The 19,232-nt window shown below is 40.5% G+C and overlaps 1 protein-coding gene across 3 annotated transcripts; it reads right to left on the minus strand.

Moving 5' to 3' along the window:
* Positions 1-570: 570 nt before the first annotated feature.
* wapla (WAPL cohesin release factor a) lies at positions 571-18,655 on the minus strand. Of its 3 annotated transcripts, none has more exons than XM_056395547.1 (20): positions 18,574-18,655; positions 17,336-17,749; positions 16,462-17,173; positions 14,955-15,262; positions 14,641-14,771; positions 13,366-13,461; positions 12,636-12,797; positions 11,818-11,954; positions 9,833-9,944; positions 8,615-8,845; positions 7,877-7,988; positions 7,615-7,712; positions 7,228-7,304; positions 6,662-6,837; positions 6,225-6,340; positions 5,861-6,091; positions 4,971-5,172; positions 3,869-3,957; positions 3,666-3,761; positions 571-2,664 (listed from the first exon to the last, which is right to left on the minus strand). In XM_056395547.1, the coding sequence occupies exons 2-20, from the start codon at positions 17,721-17,723 to the stop codon at positions 2,599-2,601; spliced, it is 3,540 nt and encodes a 1,179-aa protein (XP_056251522.1). In that variant the 5' UTR covers positions 17,724-17,749; positions 18,574-18,655; the 3' UTR covers positions 571-2,598. The 3 variants fall into 3 exon arrangements, with proteins under 3 accessions (XP_056251522.1, XP_056251520.1, XP_056251521.1); XM_056395545.1 differs by having other exon boundaries at positions 18,392-18,649; XM_056395546.1 differs by having other exon boundaries at positions 18,325-18,649.
* Positions 18,656-19,232: the final 577 nt, after the last annotated feature.

Raw genomic sequence — 19,232 nt, forward strand, 5'->3', positions numbered from 1 at the left:
AGCAGGCATTTGTCCCTCGCTTGTTGGACAATTGTCGACACAGCTGTCGCCTGCATGGCATCAGCATTGCCAGATACTATTTTACTACATTCCCTAGGCTCCCTGAGCTATTTGTAAGTTTGACTCTCAGATAGCAACTGCAACAAGACTCTTTTGTTTCCATTATGCAGCAGTCAGTCAAGCTGAGGGGCCGTGTCCACAAACTGTCACCGCTGAGTGCTGTTAAGTATACCGACCACGCTTAGGACTCTCACTCCATCCCAGTCAGTTTGTCAGGGATGAGGCGGGGAAAAAAAAAAAAAAAACAAACATAGGCCACACACACGCAAACACACACACTTTCACTTATAGCCTTGTAGGGTTACAGGCAGAGAAAAGCTAGAATACAAAGTGAAGCATTCAGCGGCTGCTACACACATGAATACCAAAAGGAAACTAAACATCACTTCTGTTTGGTGGTGTTCACCTCCCGTAGCTCTGAATGCATAAAAAAAGTTCAACTTACAATACTAGAAATGAAAAAAGCATTCCTGTTGTTCAAACTATTCAAAGAAGAAAACACATAGGGAGTATAATGAAAGTAGCAACTTTTTTTTTTTTCATTTTGAGATACAACTATTTACATGTAACCAAAGACAATGTCCTTGAAACGGTACAAACTATTTTTTTTCTCTTCCTGCGATTTTTGTTTTTCCAAATGACAACTCAGAAATATTGTATAAAATAAAAATATCAGCTTCAGGGAAAAAAGTAGTCTAAGCATTTTAAATGTCCATTAACCGCTATGTACAGGAGTATTTACATTCAGACCAGAATTTGCAAAGTAATAAACAGTAAACAGTTGCAGTTATGTTCACTGCAGCCCTACAAACCAGATAAATCTAATCTGCTTATACAGGTATGGCTGTCATTCAAATCAGTGATCGTACATGTGAGCAGTACAAGACGGAGGCCGTTCGAAGGTTCAGGTGCATCATCACAGGTAAAATGACACCACAAAAGAATAAATAAATGGGAGCTTAATGCGTGTTGTCAAATGCAGACACACGATGATACAATGAGTACAATGAGAGTAAAAACATGAAGCTACATGTGGCTGAACATACAGAAACATGAGACCATCAGGAAATCCCCCACGTTGATTAACTATAGCATACAAATGACTTTTCCTGTTTTATTAAATGCGGTTTACTTTAGTTGAAATTTCATGTGGTTTAAAGCCAAAACCAAAATTCAATTAAACCTGTCTTTATACATGTTCTATGTCCAACCACTGAGCTGTGTCACATGGGTATATTATAACAAAAGATGATGTGAAACTTTAGACCACAAATGGCATCTCACGAGGTAAAGACTTTGCATTTACAAGGGAGGAGAAAGCATTAAATTAAATACATTAAAAAAAAAAAATTAACTTCATTAAAAATTCAAAAGGAAGCACAACCATCAATTTTTTTTTGAGTAATTCATCACAGCCATTATACTTGTGAGGTTAAATTCATACTGTAATTACATACTGTTGAATTAATTGAAATTTAAATAATCCAAACAAACTAAAATATGACCAAATTTATAATGGGTGAGAAGGAAATCCAAAACTCATAATAATGTGTAATTTCCAAGTGCCATTATCAGTCAAAGAAAGAACATCGTATCAAAGTCTGCATGTCATGCAGCACTGATTTCTTTAAAAGTAATTAATAATTTGAGGGGAAAAAAATGCCCTTGAGGAAAAAGAAAAAACCAAAAACATTTCAGAGAACACCTATCTGACTCGCTAACTCACACCATTTATAAAATGAATGGGCACAATGAAAACATAAAAATCAAAGTTACAAATACTCCTTCCCTTAAACATTCAAGCCAACTGCAAACATGTCGGTAAATTGATGTATGCATTCAAAATCATTCCACACAGGTTTACAAATAGAGACGTCATTCTAACATCCATGACAATGATTGTTTTTCATGCTAATCAATGATTTCACCCTTGGCTTTGACATGGATAAGCAGAGATTAAAATGTAATGATCCATAAAATGTGATTCAGAGGTTCATACCCCAGCTAAGCAACCAGGAATCGAGACCTGACAGTGGGCAGGAGACTCCACTTTAGAGGCCTGTGAAACCTTCTGGGACGTTTCAAGAGGAGGTCTGCTTCTGAGTCCATCTTTATATTTGACATTCCACAGAGTATTTAGAAACTTGACAGATTTAGCCTAGCCTCTGCCTAATTCCCAGTTACCTGAGGATGAATCTTGAACCTTTCAAGTTTATCTTACTCTAACTGTGGCAAGAGTTGAATAGAACTGAAGGACTCAGCATGTCTGTCAGCTAGCAGGGCTTTGGTTCAGGCTGTGCTCGAGAGAGAAAGAGTGAAACTTTTGTATCTGTGTGTTTTTAAACGCACTTCAGGGGTGCGCCTTTATCGGTGAAAACTCAGAGTGATCACAGCGCTGGGTGATCAGGTGAAGTCAACGGAATGCTGCTGAGACTCTTTGTTGACCCCTCGTTGCTCCTGTCAGGTAGGGGGCTATCAGAACAGCCTGGGATCCCTTTCATGTGCAGTCAGAATGTGAGTCCGCTGTCTGGCTGTCTGTTAAAGGTGCTCCAGGTAGTCGATGACCCGCGAGATGGACTTTTGTCCTGTGGAGCCCATTGCACACTGTGTGGAGAATAAGAGAATCAAAAAAAAAAAAGTGGATTGTGAGGGTGCCAACATGTGCTACTCTAACTTGTGAGGTTGTGTTGTCTTGAGGCACAGACTGAGGATTTTTTGAGGACGTTTGAGCTTCTGTTCACTTGAAAAGGCTGAAGATATTTATAAAACAGATGGTTCACATATTCAGCTCTGACGGGATGAGTCACACTCAAAGCTGCTGCAAAATGCCCACATCTGTAACCGTGTAACTGTTCAGTTTAATATTAATGCTTGAATTGTTTTTAAATTACCCTTCATATAACTGCTCGTTGTGACAAGTTGTGCTGCTTGGAGACACAAGAATCATATTTAATTGATAACACTAAGCTAAGTGCCACTAGAGACTGTGCAAGTGACTTTAGAGTGACAGAAGTTACTGAGAGACATTGTAGATGAGTGAAAACCTTTTTTCATATATATTGGCTTTACAGCCATTTAAGACATTAAGTATTCTTCAATTTCTTCCTCAATGAGATAAAGAGAAGTTTTCCTTTTCATACATATTCTAGTATTTTCTCAGGCAGGAGCTGAATGAAGGTGCTGACAGAGTGCAAAAACTGCAATCATTTGAAGTTAAAATGGGGAATACAGCTCTGTAAAGAATCACTGGTCTTCAAAAATGTTTATTTGATTCAAGCCACACCACTTCACAAAATGTGCTCAATGGGTCCAATTAAATGGCCTTTTGAAACTTCAATATAATTTGCCTGGAGCCAAGGATCTTATCAACACTTTAAGATGTTTCCCAAAAATGCCTCTCAGGAAAGGTTTTTCCTTGTTTTTATCACCTGAAAATGATGGCTTATATTTTTAGGAAGAAGATCAATTTTATTTGATGCCACTGTATAATTCTAATATTCAGCATGTTTCTACATGTCTGTAGTTCCTTGCAACATAATTTATCTCAACAGTGTCAGCATTATCGTGCAACACTGATGACAGAAGATCCTGACAGTCATACTCACAGTGAGGTTCATGAAACTTAAGAATTTCTTCAGCATTTCTGTCATGATGGAGAAATCCCCTTTAGGTAGATGCTTTCTCACAGTAGTCACATTTATCTGAGAGGGACAGAAAGGTGGGTGAGCAACAACGTGAATATTTCTTTGTGTAGGAAAGCATCTCCGGTCTTATTGTGCATGTGTGTGTTTGTGTCTGATATTCTCACCTGGCTGCCCTGGCAGAGACATCCCAGTAGCAGAGCGGTGTAGGAGGCAACAATGCTGTCCTCCATATGCTTGCCTGCATGCTGCAGAGCTACAGCAAACACAGGGGAGAAAGATTCACTATTACAGATACATATACTGCTTCTATTGGAGAGGAGGGTTTCAAACTCATAGTGGGAACTGCTGAAGGAGACAGACTTTGTAGCTATAATTCAATGGTCCACTATCCAGACAAAGTTGCTAGCAGTGGCACAAAGTCAGAACTATTTTACTGAGCTAATTGGTGGCCACATTCAAAGGAACAGCAAAAAAGTAAAGAACAGAGATCTGCATTTCTAAACTCACAACTCAACCATCTGACCTGCATGACTCTGCAGTATCTGAGCTGCTTTACTGTGATTTCTGTGAAATCAAGATGTCTGTCTTTGAGCTGCTTAGATAGGTTTGAGGCGTTTCCTCCTTTCATTTATGCATAACTTGTCACTGATGATCCGTGTCAAAAACAAAATATCTCCATACACCAGCGTGTTTTTTCCCTATTCAAGTCGCGGCGGACCTGTTGCTGCGCCTGCACTTGCTGCTGCTATCCCACATTTCCTGTACCTAACAAGTACCGGCAGAATTTACAAAATTTTGGCACTAACTTGGTATTCTAGTATCTGTTCTTATGACATCCCTATTACACATTCATTTGCTGATTACTTCCTCAATGAAGTGTTTGATTTATGAAAAGTCAAACTGGGACTAGGTAATGTTGGGTAAATTTTGCTTAGAAAAATGAAAATAAAATGAGTATCAAAATAGTTGTTGATTTTTGTCACTTTGTCGCTAACAATTGTTGCAGCTCTACTGGGTATAAACTCCATTTGTAATCCAGTGCTACAATTTTGTGGACTCAAAAACATGAACAAGAAAGTCCGGCTAGCTGCCTCCAAATGCATGTTCCTCTTGCTCCATCACCAATTAGCTTAGATACACAAAATGGAGTGAAGCTGTTGCCATGCAGTAATCATTACTGCAACATTAACCACATTCATCTAGATTATGATTTTAGCCCGAGCAAGAAACGGCTCCTCTTACTTTCAGACTAACACAAACGCCTACCTTTATTTAGGTCCAACTCTTCATCCTCCTCCTCTTTCTTCTCAGTTTGGCTGTCGTTGTTTTCAGCTGCCACCCACTGGATCTCTCCCGACGTCTCCTGCCACTCTCCGCTTTGGTCCAGTGCCGGCTTGGGTGCCTCACTGATGAGGTCGTCAGTCTTAGCCTCAGCCAGGATGGCAGCACGCTCCCTCTCCAGGAAGAGCTGGGATTTAAAGAGAAATAAACACATCAACTCTGAACACAAACTTAAACTGTAGCCAGGCTGAAAGAAAAAAAGAAAGAAAAAATGAAAGAAGATTTTTAATAATTCAAAATGAATAAAAGAGAAACAATTAAGCATGATAGCCAGGTTGTTTCTTCACTGCAAGGTCAGTAATCAACTGGGTATGCCAAATACTCTGAAACGAGCCTCAAGGCTTGACAGTGAAATTTCAAAGTTAACCCCTAATTTATTCTCCAAGGTTCCTTTAAGGATTTAGGGAAACTTTTCACTCATGATTCTGTTGGGCAAGGAGTCTGGATCAAGTAATATGAATAATAAAGCAAAACATAAATAAAATGACATTTCCATCTTGAAACTCCACAAATAAATGTGCATTTCTTTTCTTTCTTATGACTACATGTATACAACTTCAGACTTGTGCATTTAATGATTGTATGCACTGAGGGAAAATTTGAGTTTGAGTTATGTCTGAACCATCTCCCTAACAAAAGCAGGTGAAACGCTGCTTCACCTGGTTGATTTTCCCTTATGACTGCCCATCACTTGCTGTTTTTGCTCACATCCTTACTTCAAAAGAAAATCATGAAAAACTCTCCCGTAGCCAAGACAAAAAGGAAACACAACGACTGCTAAAATATTTATTAATGAGTCCTGGCACAATTCCTACCTTTACAAGTGCAGCGAGAGCACCAGAGGGTTTGGGCATGTCAGCCTCATCTCCCTGAGTCTCAGCTGTGCTTGGCGGTGCTAACTCTGCCGCTGTGTCTGATTGTGTTGGGTCAGCAGGCTGCATCAGGCTGTCTTCCAGACAGGTGTAGTCGACACTGTATTCCATGTCCACCAGACAGTGGCGGTTTCTGGAGCTGTACTCCACAAGGTTAATTAGTAGACCCAGACCCTGGTACACAAAAACATGTATGAGTATACAAATAAGACAGATACGGGCACAGGCACACTCAAAGTAAACACGGATTGGCAGAATCCCTTTTCAACAATTGAGAGGTGTTTTGTTTTGTTCAAGAATGCCTTACCAGTACTCGCACGTCAAAGCGTTGCTCTTGGGGGATGTAGCGTGGGACTCGAAGGACACAATTCAGAGCAGTTACTATTAGCTGTTCCTGCTCTCCTGTTTTAGTGCTTCCCCACTCTGCAGACAAAAATAACATCATTATTAACTTCTGTTGATATTACCCAATTCCTTGCTAAGCACCTCATGGTGAAAACCTATGGGTATGCCAAATAAGTCTGAGTGATATGGTTGAAGTCTGTATGACTACATTAATAAGGACATGTCCCAATGGTGTTACTACGCATTCATTGCTGTGCATTACATCAGACAAACACTAGCCCATAATAATGAATTATCGACCGCCTCTTACTATCCAGAAATTCCAGATAAAACCAACAAAACACTCAACAAAGGTAGAATAAAAGCAAGTGCAAAACACAAGGTTTTAAATGAGAATACCATTGTCATGGGTAAGGTTGAGCAGCACTCCTATGACAGCCCTCATACAGTCCTCCACCGCCTTGCCCACGTTACTGAAGCTGCAGTGGGGCAGCGCTGCACTCGATGATGACAGGGAGCTGTTGTTCAATGCCCTGCTGTACCGCTGGATCATATCCTCACAGTACCACAGAGCTCTGTGGAAAGCAAGAAAAACTGATGAGAGAAAGTAAACATGGCAGAAATGAGGGACATCTTCAAGGACAGAAGCACAAGGGTGAAGGACAGACGAGGGAGAGATGGACATAAACAGATGAAGAGCGAGGAGATTCCAACCAATACTACTTAAGTAGTAGTGGTTAAAGATAAGATCCAACTTTGCCTAGAATTGCTAATTATTCCTTTATAAGGTGAAGATACAAAGTAATTGTAAAAGACTGTAGCTCCCCTGAGGACACGGTTGAATGTGATGGATACAATGGTGTTACAAAAAGTACAAAGGTGAAGGGAATGAACTGTAACAGTCGGTGCCTCAGTATGTGTCCGTGTTCAGTCAATAATAGCTCCAAGGCATATCTGGTGCTCACCTGGCAGAGGAGACAATGAGTTGTGAGTCTTTGTAGGCAATCAAGTAACCCTGGTTCTCTGGGTTCTGCACTGTCACCTGTTGGCAGAAGATGAAAGTGAAATAAAATCAATAGAGGGGAAAGTACAGTGAAAGGCTCCAAAAGGAGTCAAAAAAACGAAAATGAGGGGAGACACTTTGTGTTTGGTTCGGACTTTTGATCAATGATATTTTAAGTGAGATGGTTGATAAGAGACATTCAGCATTTTAAACACAACCTTTCATCAGCTAAAAATAAAAGTTACAAGCCAATTCACAGCTCTCAGCACTCAATTACTCATGTCCTTGAGTGCCACTCTTGTATGACTTTGATGGAAGAGAGACCTCAATTTGACTGAGCTCTACTTACACTTTCAAGAACTCTCAGACACCGCTCAGCCCCCCATAAAGACGCTACAAGGTTCTCCTTGTCGTCCTCTTGGCTCAGGTTCTGCGCACACTCTTTCACTGTAGCAACACAAACACACACAAGGCACAAGACTATTACACATCCTGGAAGCTACCTGAAAGTCAACAGCTGTGACATTTGACCTTGGATGACCAGTTCTTTGCACATACAGAGACTAAACTGCCAACTCTGACATACATATGGTAGCATCCCACACACTCACCTTTGTCTACAATATGGTCCAAACCTCCCAGTAGTCGCAGTTCTTCTTTGAACCAATCTCCAGCTCTCTTGGAGGTTAGAGAGAGCAATGTCTCCATGGCAAGGTGGCCCGTCTACAACATAAAAAATGCAAGATGTAAGATCTGCAATAGCTTTATGGCATCTTTCCAAATTTGCATATGCTTTTTTTTTTGGCATTACACTTTTAGACCCAAAGGGAAACCTGTAATCTGACACTGTAATTAGGACATTAACACATTTTGGTAATTACTTAATATTGCCCTGGATTCATGTATTACAAATTGATTATTTAATAATTATGATCTACACTTCTCCTGAACATTTAACATAGCTGATAAGGAATATAAAGCACCAAATGTGAATAGTGCCATCACTGCAACATATCAAGGGCATACAAAGAAATTAATGCTTTTATTGGAGCAATTCATTTGTGACTCAAAAAAAATGGGTGCAGTTAAACAGAATAATCTGAAATGGTGTCAACTGTTCTTTTTCACATCAACTTCCACAAAAGGAAACCTTGATGTTCAAGTATTTATGAAGCTTTGCTTATTAAAAGAAAGGAACAGTTAGAAAAAAAAATTTTAAATTTAAAAAAAAAAAAAAAAAAAAAAAAAAAAAAGAAAAATCAGTAGAAGTGGTTACTTGTTTCAACTAAGGTACATTCAGAGGTGAACTTTTTTTGTTATGAGTATTTCATTATTCAAGGATAACGCACCGTGATGTTTTCCAGGTCGAGATGCTTGTTGTGCACGGTTTCGCACAGCTTCCTGATCTTCTCCTTGACCTTTGCAACTTCCTTTGCGGTGAGCTGATCCTGGTGGGCTGAGTAGTCCTGGTCCAGCTCTAGCAGCTTGATCATTAGCTCCAGACACGCCCTATCCAAATCCATGTTTAGACGATCCCGACTCAGAATATACATCAGGGCAGCCGTGCACAGAGCAAGGTTCTGGTAGAACGATAAGAGACTGGCTTTAACAAAGTGGTGTAGAGTATACAGAGGTGAGACAAGATGAGCAAAGGTGGTCGACAGTTTGATCATGGACCTCTAGGAAAAATCTAAATATATATGTGCACTATTACTGCAGTATTATACAAGTTTGGAAAATTAGCTTAGAGGGTGACAAACAGTTATGTATGTGAATGTACAACCAAGGAAAGTTCTCACTCTAAATACTGCACCCAAAGAAAAGCTTACACTTGTAGGAAGACTGAAACTTCAATGGTTTCACCTGAGTGCAATAATTAACTGAAACAGACTTTTAAACAACCACAGACATGTAGAAATTAAACATCCTCTTCATTAGCAAATATTGCAGAGGAGTTGATCTAGAGATTATAACAAACAACATCCCCCTCTTCAAATTAAATGCAATCCAGTTCCGATAAAGCGGCTCTGCAGCACACAGGTCCCATTGGCTTCTACAGGGCAGTTCAAAATATCAACAATTTAGCAACAAAGATGACAGCGAAGACTAATAATGCAGGTCTGTATGTCAGTGAAAAACTCTATCTGATGTAGATAACATGAAGAGTACATTTAAGTGTATGTCTTAAGCAATGACTTCAGTGTAAATTAAAGTCAGTAAATGAAGTGACAAACATACTGAGAATTAATTCCTGATATAACTGCATTGGCACATGTCAAATCACAAGTCAGTTTAACCCTGCGGCCCTCATTAAAGTAAGTGGGATCTCCCTTCACATTCGGTAGTTTGGGGTCATTCATTAGTGAAGCAACAGCTTAGGCTCATAATTCAAACCCCCTGATTCAAGACTTTGGAACTGAACATTAAGGCAATACATTCCCATCTATCAAAGTAAACAACAAAGGCATTAATTATTTAAAAGTGGTAAACATATTACCACACCAAAATCTTTGGGTAAGATGATAAAGTGACACTGGAAAAGCAGGTATGAGAAGAGTTTTACTGACCGGGTGTTGTGATGCATCACTAAGCATGTTGAAGACCTGCGCCACTTTCCCTCTGGCTCGCAGGTGCATCCTGAAACCGGGCATGGCACACCTCGTGGCCAAGCTGATTATACTGGAGCAGTGAGAGGGAGAGGGAAACAACTGAAGGATTAACCATATGTTGGGTCAAATATTTACCAGTCTAGTGCTAAAAACCAAAGATGAATGAGACAGAATGTGGAAGCCTACTGCCAAATCCCCATCACCATTTATGATTCCCATCTCCAACATGTTCTGTTTTGAGTTTCTACTCCGTCTTTTCACCCTCTTCTCTTCGCATATCTAAAGACTGGGAAACATCCCGAAGGAGGATGAACTCCCTGCAGCTCTTTCTGAAGCCAAGGTTGTCTCTCCTGAGTAGATTCCATTTTCACAACAGAATGGTTGTATGCTTTATCAGACCACAGAAAAAAAACGTTTTATCTTGCAATATTACCCCAACAGATAGTGGAAATAAAAGCGGGACATTTCAACAAGAAAACAGAGAAGAGAGGAAGCAAAAATAAATACAGGTACACACTGTCTCAAATGTATTTTGATAGTCTCATATTTTTTTTTAAATGTTGACTCTAAAAATAATATTTCATTTTTAGTGTTTATTTTGAAGGAATATACAGCTAACAAATCAAAAATGTAATTAAACCACAAGAGTAAAAGAAGTGAGAGGGTGCTTCATCAAAATCTGTGACTGTCATTATTATATTGCATGTGAAGACTTTCTGAGGTAATAAAAAATATCTCGTTAAAATTACAGTGGGGTCCAAAAGTCTCAGACTACATTAAAAACCTCTTAATATTTTCACATAAACCTAGAGAGAAGGACTAAGGAAAAACTGCAAAAGTAGTGTCAAAAGAAGGCTGTCTTGTTGCGGTTTCAGAGGACAAGCAGCAGTTTCGAAACTACTTAGGAGGGGGCACAAGGCCAAATGCTTTGGGTCGGCTCCTATTAGTCTTATTTACTGCTGAATACAAGATTGAGATTTATGGCAGTAACAGAAGAGTGTAAGGAGACAAACATAAGGGGAGAATGACACTGCAGTGTATGAACCTAATAGTGAAACATGGTGGTGGAAATATTCAAGTATCAGGGTGTTCTGTCTACTCTGGAGTCAGACACCTGCACTGACTTGACTACACCCTGACCAAGGAGAAGTACCACTCCATTCTTCAGAGACACACTGTACCGTCTGGTTTGCATCTTTGTGGAGAAGAATTGATACTGCAGCAGGATAATGACCCCAAACACACCTCAAAGCTCAAACCTATCTATCTATCATTTAGGGGGGCATTTTAAGACGGAAAAAGCAAAGCATTCTGTGACATCAGAAGCAGCTCACTAGAACATTGTCAAATCATGATGGGATAACATGGGTCATCAGGACTGCACAAACTTGTTGAGCCCACATCAGCTCAAGTGCATGTCATTAAAGCACAAGGACACACCAAATACTAAAATATTCTGAAAGTGTTCTTCTGTGCATTCTTCAAAGATTCAACATTTCACTCAAGTTATTATCATCGATAATAAAAAACAAAGAATTACACTCAAAACAAATGTAAAACATAAGTATTTTCACTGGTGGGCTCGGACTTTTGGACCCTACTGTATTCACTTGGTATTTCTACCTCCTGCTGCTCTCTGTTAGCATAGTAATTATTGTTTTGTTTAATTTAATTAAGGATGACTGTTAAAAAAATTATAAAGCTTTGATCAACTAAAGCAGCTGTTTCTCCAATTGCTTTATAAATAGGCTAATACTTACTGACTTGAACAACTGTTACGTGACAAGCGCTTGTACCAGTAAATCAATTTAGCGAGGTACATGGTACTCATATAAGTCAGTAACCAACAATGGGCAACTAGGAAAAAAATCTGTCAGAGCAGACTTATAGCATCTAAGTGCCCCAGTGTAGAACGCAGCACTAAGTGTTTTTTTCCCACTTACCTAAGGCATCTTGTGTTGAGTGGCTGACTGCTCTTCAGCCCTGTCTCCAGGTACTCAAAGTCATCTGTGAACTCTTGATTCTCTCCGAACTCCACCACGTCATTGAAGTGTTTCACATGCTGCACCACTGTGTACAGCTGGTGGAAGGGGGAATGGGGTTAATAACAGCTAATTGGGAAGCAGTGCATTTGTCCAGAGATATAATCAACTCACACAAACACACAGTGAGAGAAATGCTCTCGTTGTTAAATTCCTCTCTGCTGGTTCCATTACCAGCAATAGCTGACTGTGCTAATACCCTTCATCAATCAGCTCAGCATGTAGAGTTAGGGCCTGATCAGCAGTTGACTCTGTATGTTTACCAATATGAGCAGCCATGCTGTGTGTGCACTCAGCATGACACAGGAGGGAGGACCTCAGCTTAAGACAACACCAGTGTGCAGTGACAGCTTAGCTGAAACAATTTTACCTCAGGGGATCTGTGGCTAACAGATTGATCGGGGGCTAGAAAGCCCATCTGTAAATGACACAAGCTGTAGGGGAGTTTAAATTAACAGCAACAGTACTCACTGCTGCCTTCAACCCATGCAGGGGTTCAAATAAACAATGGTAAGCTTGACATCAAGCTTCAAATGAATGTTGTGCTTTTAGTTTATATCCTCCATCAGAGCAGCTTGGCTGAGTATGAAAAAGACAAATTAATTCACAGCAGCATGCAAACAAATGTAGTGAAAACAGAATATAAACAAACATTCAGCTACCTCCTGACTCCTCTGTTGTACAGCAGACATCTAAAAACATCTGTTTTCTCAACTCACCTCCTTGTCCTCCTTCCGGCATTTGAGTGCCGTGACAATATCCTGGTTGGGTCGCGTGGGGATGGTCTCTGACTTAATGACTTTGGGCGGAGGTGGGGGGGCTTTGAACAAGCCATCATCTTTATGGGAGTTACTGTCCTTGCTGCTGCTCGATAAAATGGCCTGAGGAATAAAGAGACGGAGAAACGGGACTCATACCGAAGCAACAAAATTTGTTTAATGACATGTCCGCAAGATTTACCACAGCTGAACAGTCTGTTAAGCACACAAGTCTTTAATAAGTGTTGTTAACAGATGTCAAATGAGGTAGATGTGCAAAGTTAACAACAACTTTGAACAAACATTTATTTCCATGGGGGGAATTCAACACAGACTATACAAGTAAACCCTGGTTCACTTGTCTCGGAAAATAACTCCATATGAACAGAAAGACTAATTAGACTAATTAATACAGAACTGTTGACTACTCCGAGACCAATAAACAATATCCTGGATTGTGGACGGTAGGGAATGGGAAATGCTGTAAACAAATGGTACTAATTATTTGTATTTGCTTTACATAGTACTGTGTAATACTGCTTGCCTGCTTTGTGTGCAAAACTAATGCATACATTTCAACAGGAGAAGGTGTCCTGTGATTAGTTTGGTAAAAATAAATGAATAAATAAATAAATACAATACAATAAAGCTAAACATAACACCCATGAACCCAAAGCGAGTGATATCTTACTGGAGCAGTTTGAGATCGAGAAAGGGGAGGCGCGGGCATCTCTTCCGGCTCAGGTTGGTTCCAGTGGCGAGCATTGTACACAGCCTTAGCAGGAGACTGGAACACAAAGAATTTGAAGATTACTTTAACACAGACAGAACCTAACACCTGATATGATGTTCGTGTTGCATGTATGTCCATTTACTGAGAGATGACAATCATCGTGGTAAAGAAAATCTTTAGACACCTAAAGCTCAAATTGCCTAGAGGAAAAAAATACTATATGGAAACTTCCATGTTAAAGCTTAAGTTATTGTTGTGAATTAGTACGACTGAGCACATACATATTGCATACTGCAATTATGATGATAGACTGAGACAACAGCAGCCTCAGTGTGGAACACAACAGTCCCCAAGCAGCACAAAACATTTCCAGAAAATGACACATTGTGTGACTCAATTATATATCACAAAGACAATATTTGGAGTTTTGTAGATGATAGAAACACTAAACACGCAGAGTTAGGAAGACAGACCACAAATAACCCAAAGCCACTGAAAAACATAACTCAGATAAACAGAGCAAATGTGGGCATTACACAAAGTACCACAAATCAAAGCTGAGTTCTTCAGATAAATATGGGTCTGACCAAGAGGTAATATTCAAACCCCCCTTAATAATGGAAGACTGTACTGTGCTTGCAACTGAACACACATTTACTCCATTCATGTGAGACTGCTGTCACAGTTTAATCCGTGGGCATCACAATCCAGAGCCTCAAGTCTGCAACTGTAGTTGTAGCACACATTACTGCTGAATCTCAGAATTACATTACATTAAATGACAACCAAATAAATTTAGGTTTCAGCTGAGCTTCTTTCCCGCCTACTTGCTCTCTTTTTCTCTGCTCTCTCCCATTATCTCGGTCTATTTTTAGATGAGCTCGGTATTCCACTACATAATTGTCATTAAAAAATCAATACCATTAAAAGAAATGGCTCTACAAAGCCAAGCAGTGTCAGACCCCAAGTACAACCTTGGTCGGAAAGAAGGTCATTAAGGCAGGTTAGATAACGCACCGTGACCTGTTCATATTGATTGCACACTCCTGTTAAAGCTGTGTCAGTCTGAATAGGTCAAAAGATTCCTGCCTGATCCATTTCATAGTTTGTGTAATTACAAAACAAGAAGTCTAAGGGGCAATTATTTAAAGAAACTGGTTCATAATAGAGGACAAAAATTACTTTCGACTGAAAGCAGGGCAGCCGTAGACAATTTCTGGCATACTCGTATACCTTTTTGGGTCCGCTGAAGATCTTTTTGAGTCCACTGCCAATGTCCTTGGATTTGTCACTTTGCTTTCCTGAGCGTCCTTTCTGCCCCTCAGTGCCGCCAGGACTGGAGTCATCAGAGAAGTCGAAAGCATCTGTTGGAGAAACTGCATCAGTATGTAAACAGACTGAACATGACCCAGACTGCGTCATCCAAGCTCTCCCAATTAAAAAAAACTCTGTAGAAGCTTATGTAGTATACTTGGTCATGCTACAAATTTCAATCACAATGTCACAGAATCTGTGTTTTGTCTCCTTGACAATAAAGGCCAGCTCACCTGTATTGCTGCTGGCCTGGCTGTCCTGAGAGTCACTGGTATGAGGGCTGTCCACACTGGAGCTCAGAGCGGCCAAGGCTGCAGCTGCCTTCTTGGCTTTCTTTTCTTTGGCCTGAGAGCTCTCATCATCGCTGTCACTCTCACTCAGGTCATCAAAGCCAAAGTACTTGATCTTGTAACTACTCTTGCCTGCTGTGCCACCTTCTGACCCCTCCTCACCCTCCTGGTCCTCTTTGTCCTCAAAGCCAAAGAACTCTAGCTTGGTCTCAGTCTTGGTTTTCTTGGTCTTTGTCTGGGTGGGTCTGTACCTAAAAAGACACAGCGAGGAGATTTGTTTTGGCATGTTTGTATTGTTGTGGGGTTTTTTTTGAATCTGTGAGAAAGAGTGGGAAACTGGAGCAGGACAAGAACCACAAAAAGCACACCTTGAAGCTAAACAAAAAACAAAACAGGATTCAGAAGTAGGCACCTAAACTTTTGGATAACTGAGTGAACAAAAAAGGTTTTCAAAGTCAGTTACGAGGGAAGACAACAAAATGTTGTGTTTAGAACCCACTAAAACAGTACATAACAGATCACAAATGCTACATACACTAATCACAGTCTTTTCAAACAGCTGACCAAGAGAACATCTGACACTGAAAACACTTCTCTCCCACTTATCATCATTCAAGTAAATTCAGTCATGATAGTTGACATGGCATCGTATGCTACGCTATGGCATACCCATCTGGATGTATAGAGAACGCATTTGTGTTAGCTTCTGCCATTCTGAGACCTAAGTTTCAGTCATTGGACTTATTCATCCAACAAACTAAAGCCTCACTATACCATTTACTCCACCTGCTGTGATTTATCAAATCTGTAGATAAGTATATTCATTTCCTGTAATATTTCAAACTGACCTGACTAAGACAAGCGATAAGGAAGTGTACAACTTTCAAACGATTACTGAGCAATGACTTGGAATTCAACAGTGGCTAACACCTCCAAATGAATCACAAGTCTTTAGAATAAAAGTCTCGCACCACTGCACGTAATTATACTACATGAATAATGCTTCCACTTTGTGTCCATTTTGTAAATGCAGAGATAGCATAACCTTCGAGACAGACTGTTTCCTCTCAGAAATCTATAATGATGCCTATAGCTATAATACAGTAAGCATCTTGCTCCTTGGTGTCTGAACAAATTATATTTCATATGATTCAGTCCTAACTAGTGAAGTCCTTCTAGTGAAGTTAAGTCAAGGTGTTCAAAGCCACACTGTTATAAATTGTGTTTGGATAAGCGCACGCTGAAGCATAATACAAGTGACATTTGTGGCTTGCTCATTTCATTGTGTATGCATGGCTCTAAAAATCTCATTACTTCATGCATGCAAAATCCTGAACGACTCAGAAGACACAGAACTTCTGAAAACTTAAAAATACCACTGATAAATTTTATCAAATTTTGAAGACAACTTTTTAGTAATTTCCGTAACACAGTGTTAAGACACACAGACCTGGTAGATTTTGGTGGTGGGGCATCTGACTTCTTCTTCATCTGGCCTGCCTCTCCGAGGTCAGTAGGGGCAGCTGGGGTGATCAGATCATCAGTGCTCCGCTCCATTGAGTCCTGGATGGTGACGTTGCACACTGATAGACAGGAAGGGTGCAGAACTGTGTAGTCCCGTACCCTCCCACCACCCCTGCCTGCGGGCTTGGCTGCTGTTTTAGTACTGGCAGCAGTACTACTTGCACTAGCAGAAAGGACACTGTTGGGTTTATCTTGGGCACCCGCTGTTTCAGTGGGCTTGTTGCTGTTGTTTTCAGCAGGTTCAGAGGATGTTTTGTTAGGCCGGTTGGGCCGCTGGTATTTCTTGCAGTTAGAGGCCCTTAGGGTAAATGGGGATGGGGGAATGTTGTCCACACGTTCTGGCGGAGGCTCTGTGGGAGGCTCCAGCTCAGCACTTTTCATCTCTTCTGATAGCAGTCCATCATAAGAGGAAGACGTTTGGAAGTCTCTGCTACCACCTGGTGCATCAGTGGACAATTTGAGGGAGGTCTCTATATTTGGAGAGGAAGAGATGGGCCTCTGGAACGCTGAGAAGTTATGATCAGATGGGGCTGTGTTTGAGGAAGAGGCCACGCATACAGGTTTCTGGTTGCTATCTGATGTACTTTTGTACCAGGTCTGACTATTTTTAACAACCTTCTCTTCAAATGTTTGCTTGCCTATGAATGGAGAAGAAAATTACAGACGGTCACATAAAAAAGCTGACAGTGTAACTAAATGGCTAACAGATACTATCAGAGATAAATAATGAGGCATAAGACAATCAGGGGCGGACTTTAAGGCATAGATACATTAGTCTAGACGGCGTATTGATTACTTACCTGTGAAAGCTGCTGTTGAGCTTGCAGAGGCTTGTGCAGAAGTCACAACACCGGCTGTCCCACCACCCTGCACTGCGGCTGTCTTTGTCACATCCCCTTCATTGACTTTCAACTGTGACACACTCTGAGAGGTCACAGTCTTGGACTCATCGTCACTGTCAAATCCAAATGGGTCTTCTTCACTGTCACTATCCTCAAGTCTGGGCCTTTTGGGAAGCTCAGAAACGTCAGATTTTAACAGAGGCCTTTTGGCCCCCAACTGAGCCTTGTAGGTGGTCTCACCCCATTTGGTGGTCAGTGTGGGCCTTTTATTGGAAAAGACCTCTTCAAATTTCGAATTTGCCTCCCCTCCCTTGCGGTTGTATGTTTTACCGAATCTGGATGTCATGTTGGATGTTTTATGTTACATATTCCCTGTGGAAAGATCCAGAGAACATTCAACATTTAATATAACACTTAAGTACATTAACACACAGCTCAACCGAAGTGTCTGACAGTAACGTTAAATATACTGTTACCGTTGCTCATATACAGTGGCACGTTTGTACCATGTTTTAAAACAAGCAAAAGAAATGACCGGTGTTCTTTAACAATCACATTCGTAAGATTAGGTTATTTAACTTGGCGTTAGCTCCCAAGTCATGTGTCAACTATTGGTTAGCGTGGCTAGCTCAAGCAGCATAGCTTTCAAATAGTATCCATCGTATGTGCGCAATACGACAGGAAGCTACAGTGACTTAGATTAACTTTGGTAAAACTTAGACTTAATTACATTACCTAACGTCACACTAAGTGAAGAGTTAACTCATCTGCGTCTGTTAACTCTAGCTAGGCCTGCTCCAGCTTGTAAAGTTACTATAAAGTTAGCCGTTAGCTGCAACACTGCTAAACTATGCTAACGTTAGCCCCCTGTTTACATCCAACACCTGATTGCATAAAAAGTCGAAAATCTTGCATTTTAAATATGTTATAAGTAATTTCACACGTACATGTGAATGCAAAGGTTAAGCTTTGAAGTCGTCGTGAGTACAAAGGAGTACCAGCGCTCACTGTTACCTTTCAACTCCGGCGACTAGCTAACCGTCCGCTTGTTTTTTAGCCAGCCGGCTAGGCCTAGCGCACAAATCAAGCGGGTAAAGTCCGTTCAACGCAGTAGAAACAACACTAGAAACACATCTCTAGCCCGATTATGTCCCCAGAGCAATGCTCGTCACCAAAGAAAAGCAACATAAACGCACCAATAGCTAGAATAGTCTAAATATAGTGGATAATCCGGACTTCTTGCATTTTGTAGTGCAAGTGACGGCCATTAAAATATCCCCTCCCTCCTCGTTCCCTGGCAAGACCCCTATGTAGTGCGCTGCAAGAAGCCAGGTGACCAATCAGTAGCAGGCATGTTGTCCTGTGCTTTGAGACTTCGCCAGCAAACGTGACTCTGATTGGTTTAAACCTAAGCCATAATAAACGATAGGAGGCGCTGGAGGACCACAGTACTTGATTTCAACTTGAAGACGTGCCAAAGAGAAGCTGTGCTGATGGTGTCGACTATTTCTCGTATTTATCTCACTCTGTCCCGTGATTAGTTAACTTTAACAACAAATTAGCTTTACCTGAATTCCTCTTCTCCTATTTCGCCAGGCCGAGTTAAAAGAATCGCAAATCTGATCCTCTCTAAACATAGTTGGAAGGTAACTAAGTACATTTACTCAAGTGCTGTACTCAAATACAACTTTGAGGTCCACTGTATTTCAGGGAAAAATACTGCTAGGTCTATTTACACCACTACATATAATTCACAGGTTTAGTTTTTCTGATTACTTTCAAGATTTTTTGCATAAAATGATAGCAAGAGCTAATAAAATGTGATGATTTGTCATAAATTAAACTACAAACAGTA

The sequence above is a fragment of the Seriola aureovittata genome, chromosome 14 (genome assembly GCF_021018895.1).
Source record: "Seriola aureovittata isolate HTS-2021-v1 ecotype China chromosome 14, ASM2101889v1, whole genome shotgun sequence".
NCBI classification, from domain to species: Eukaryota; Metazoa; Chordata; class Actinopteri; order Carangiformes; family Carangidae; genus Seriola; species Seriola aureovittata.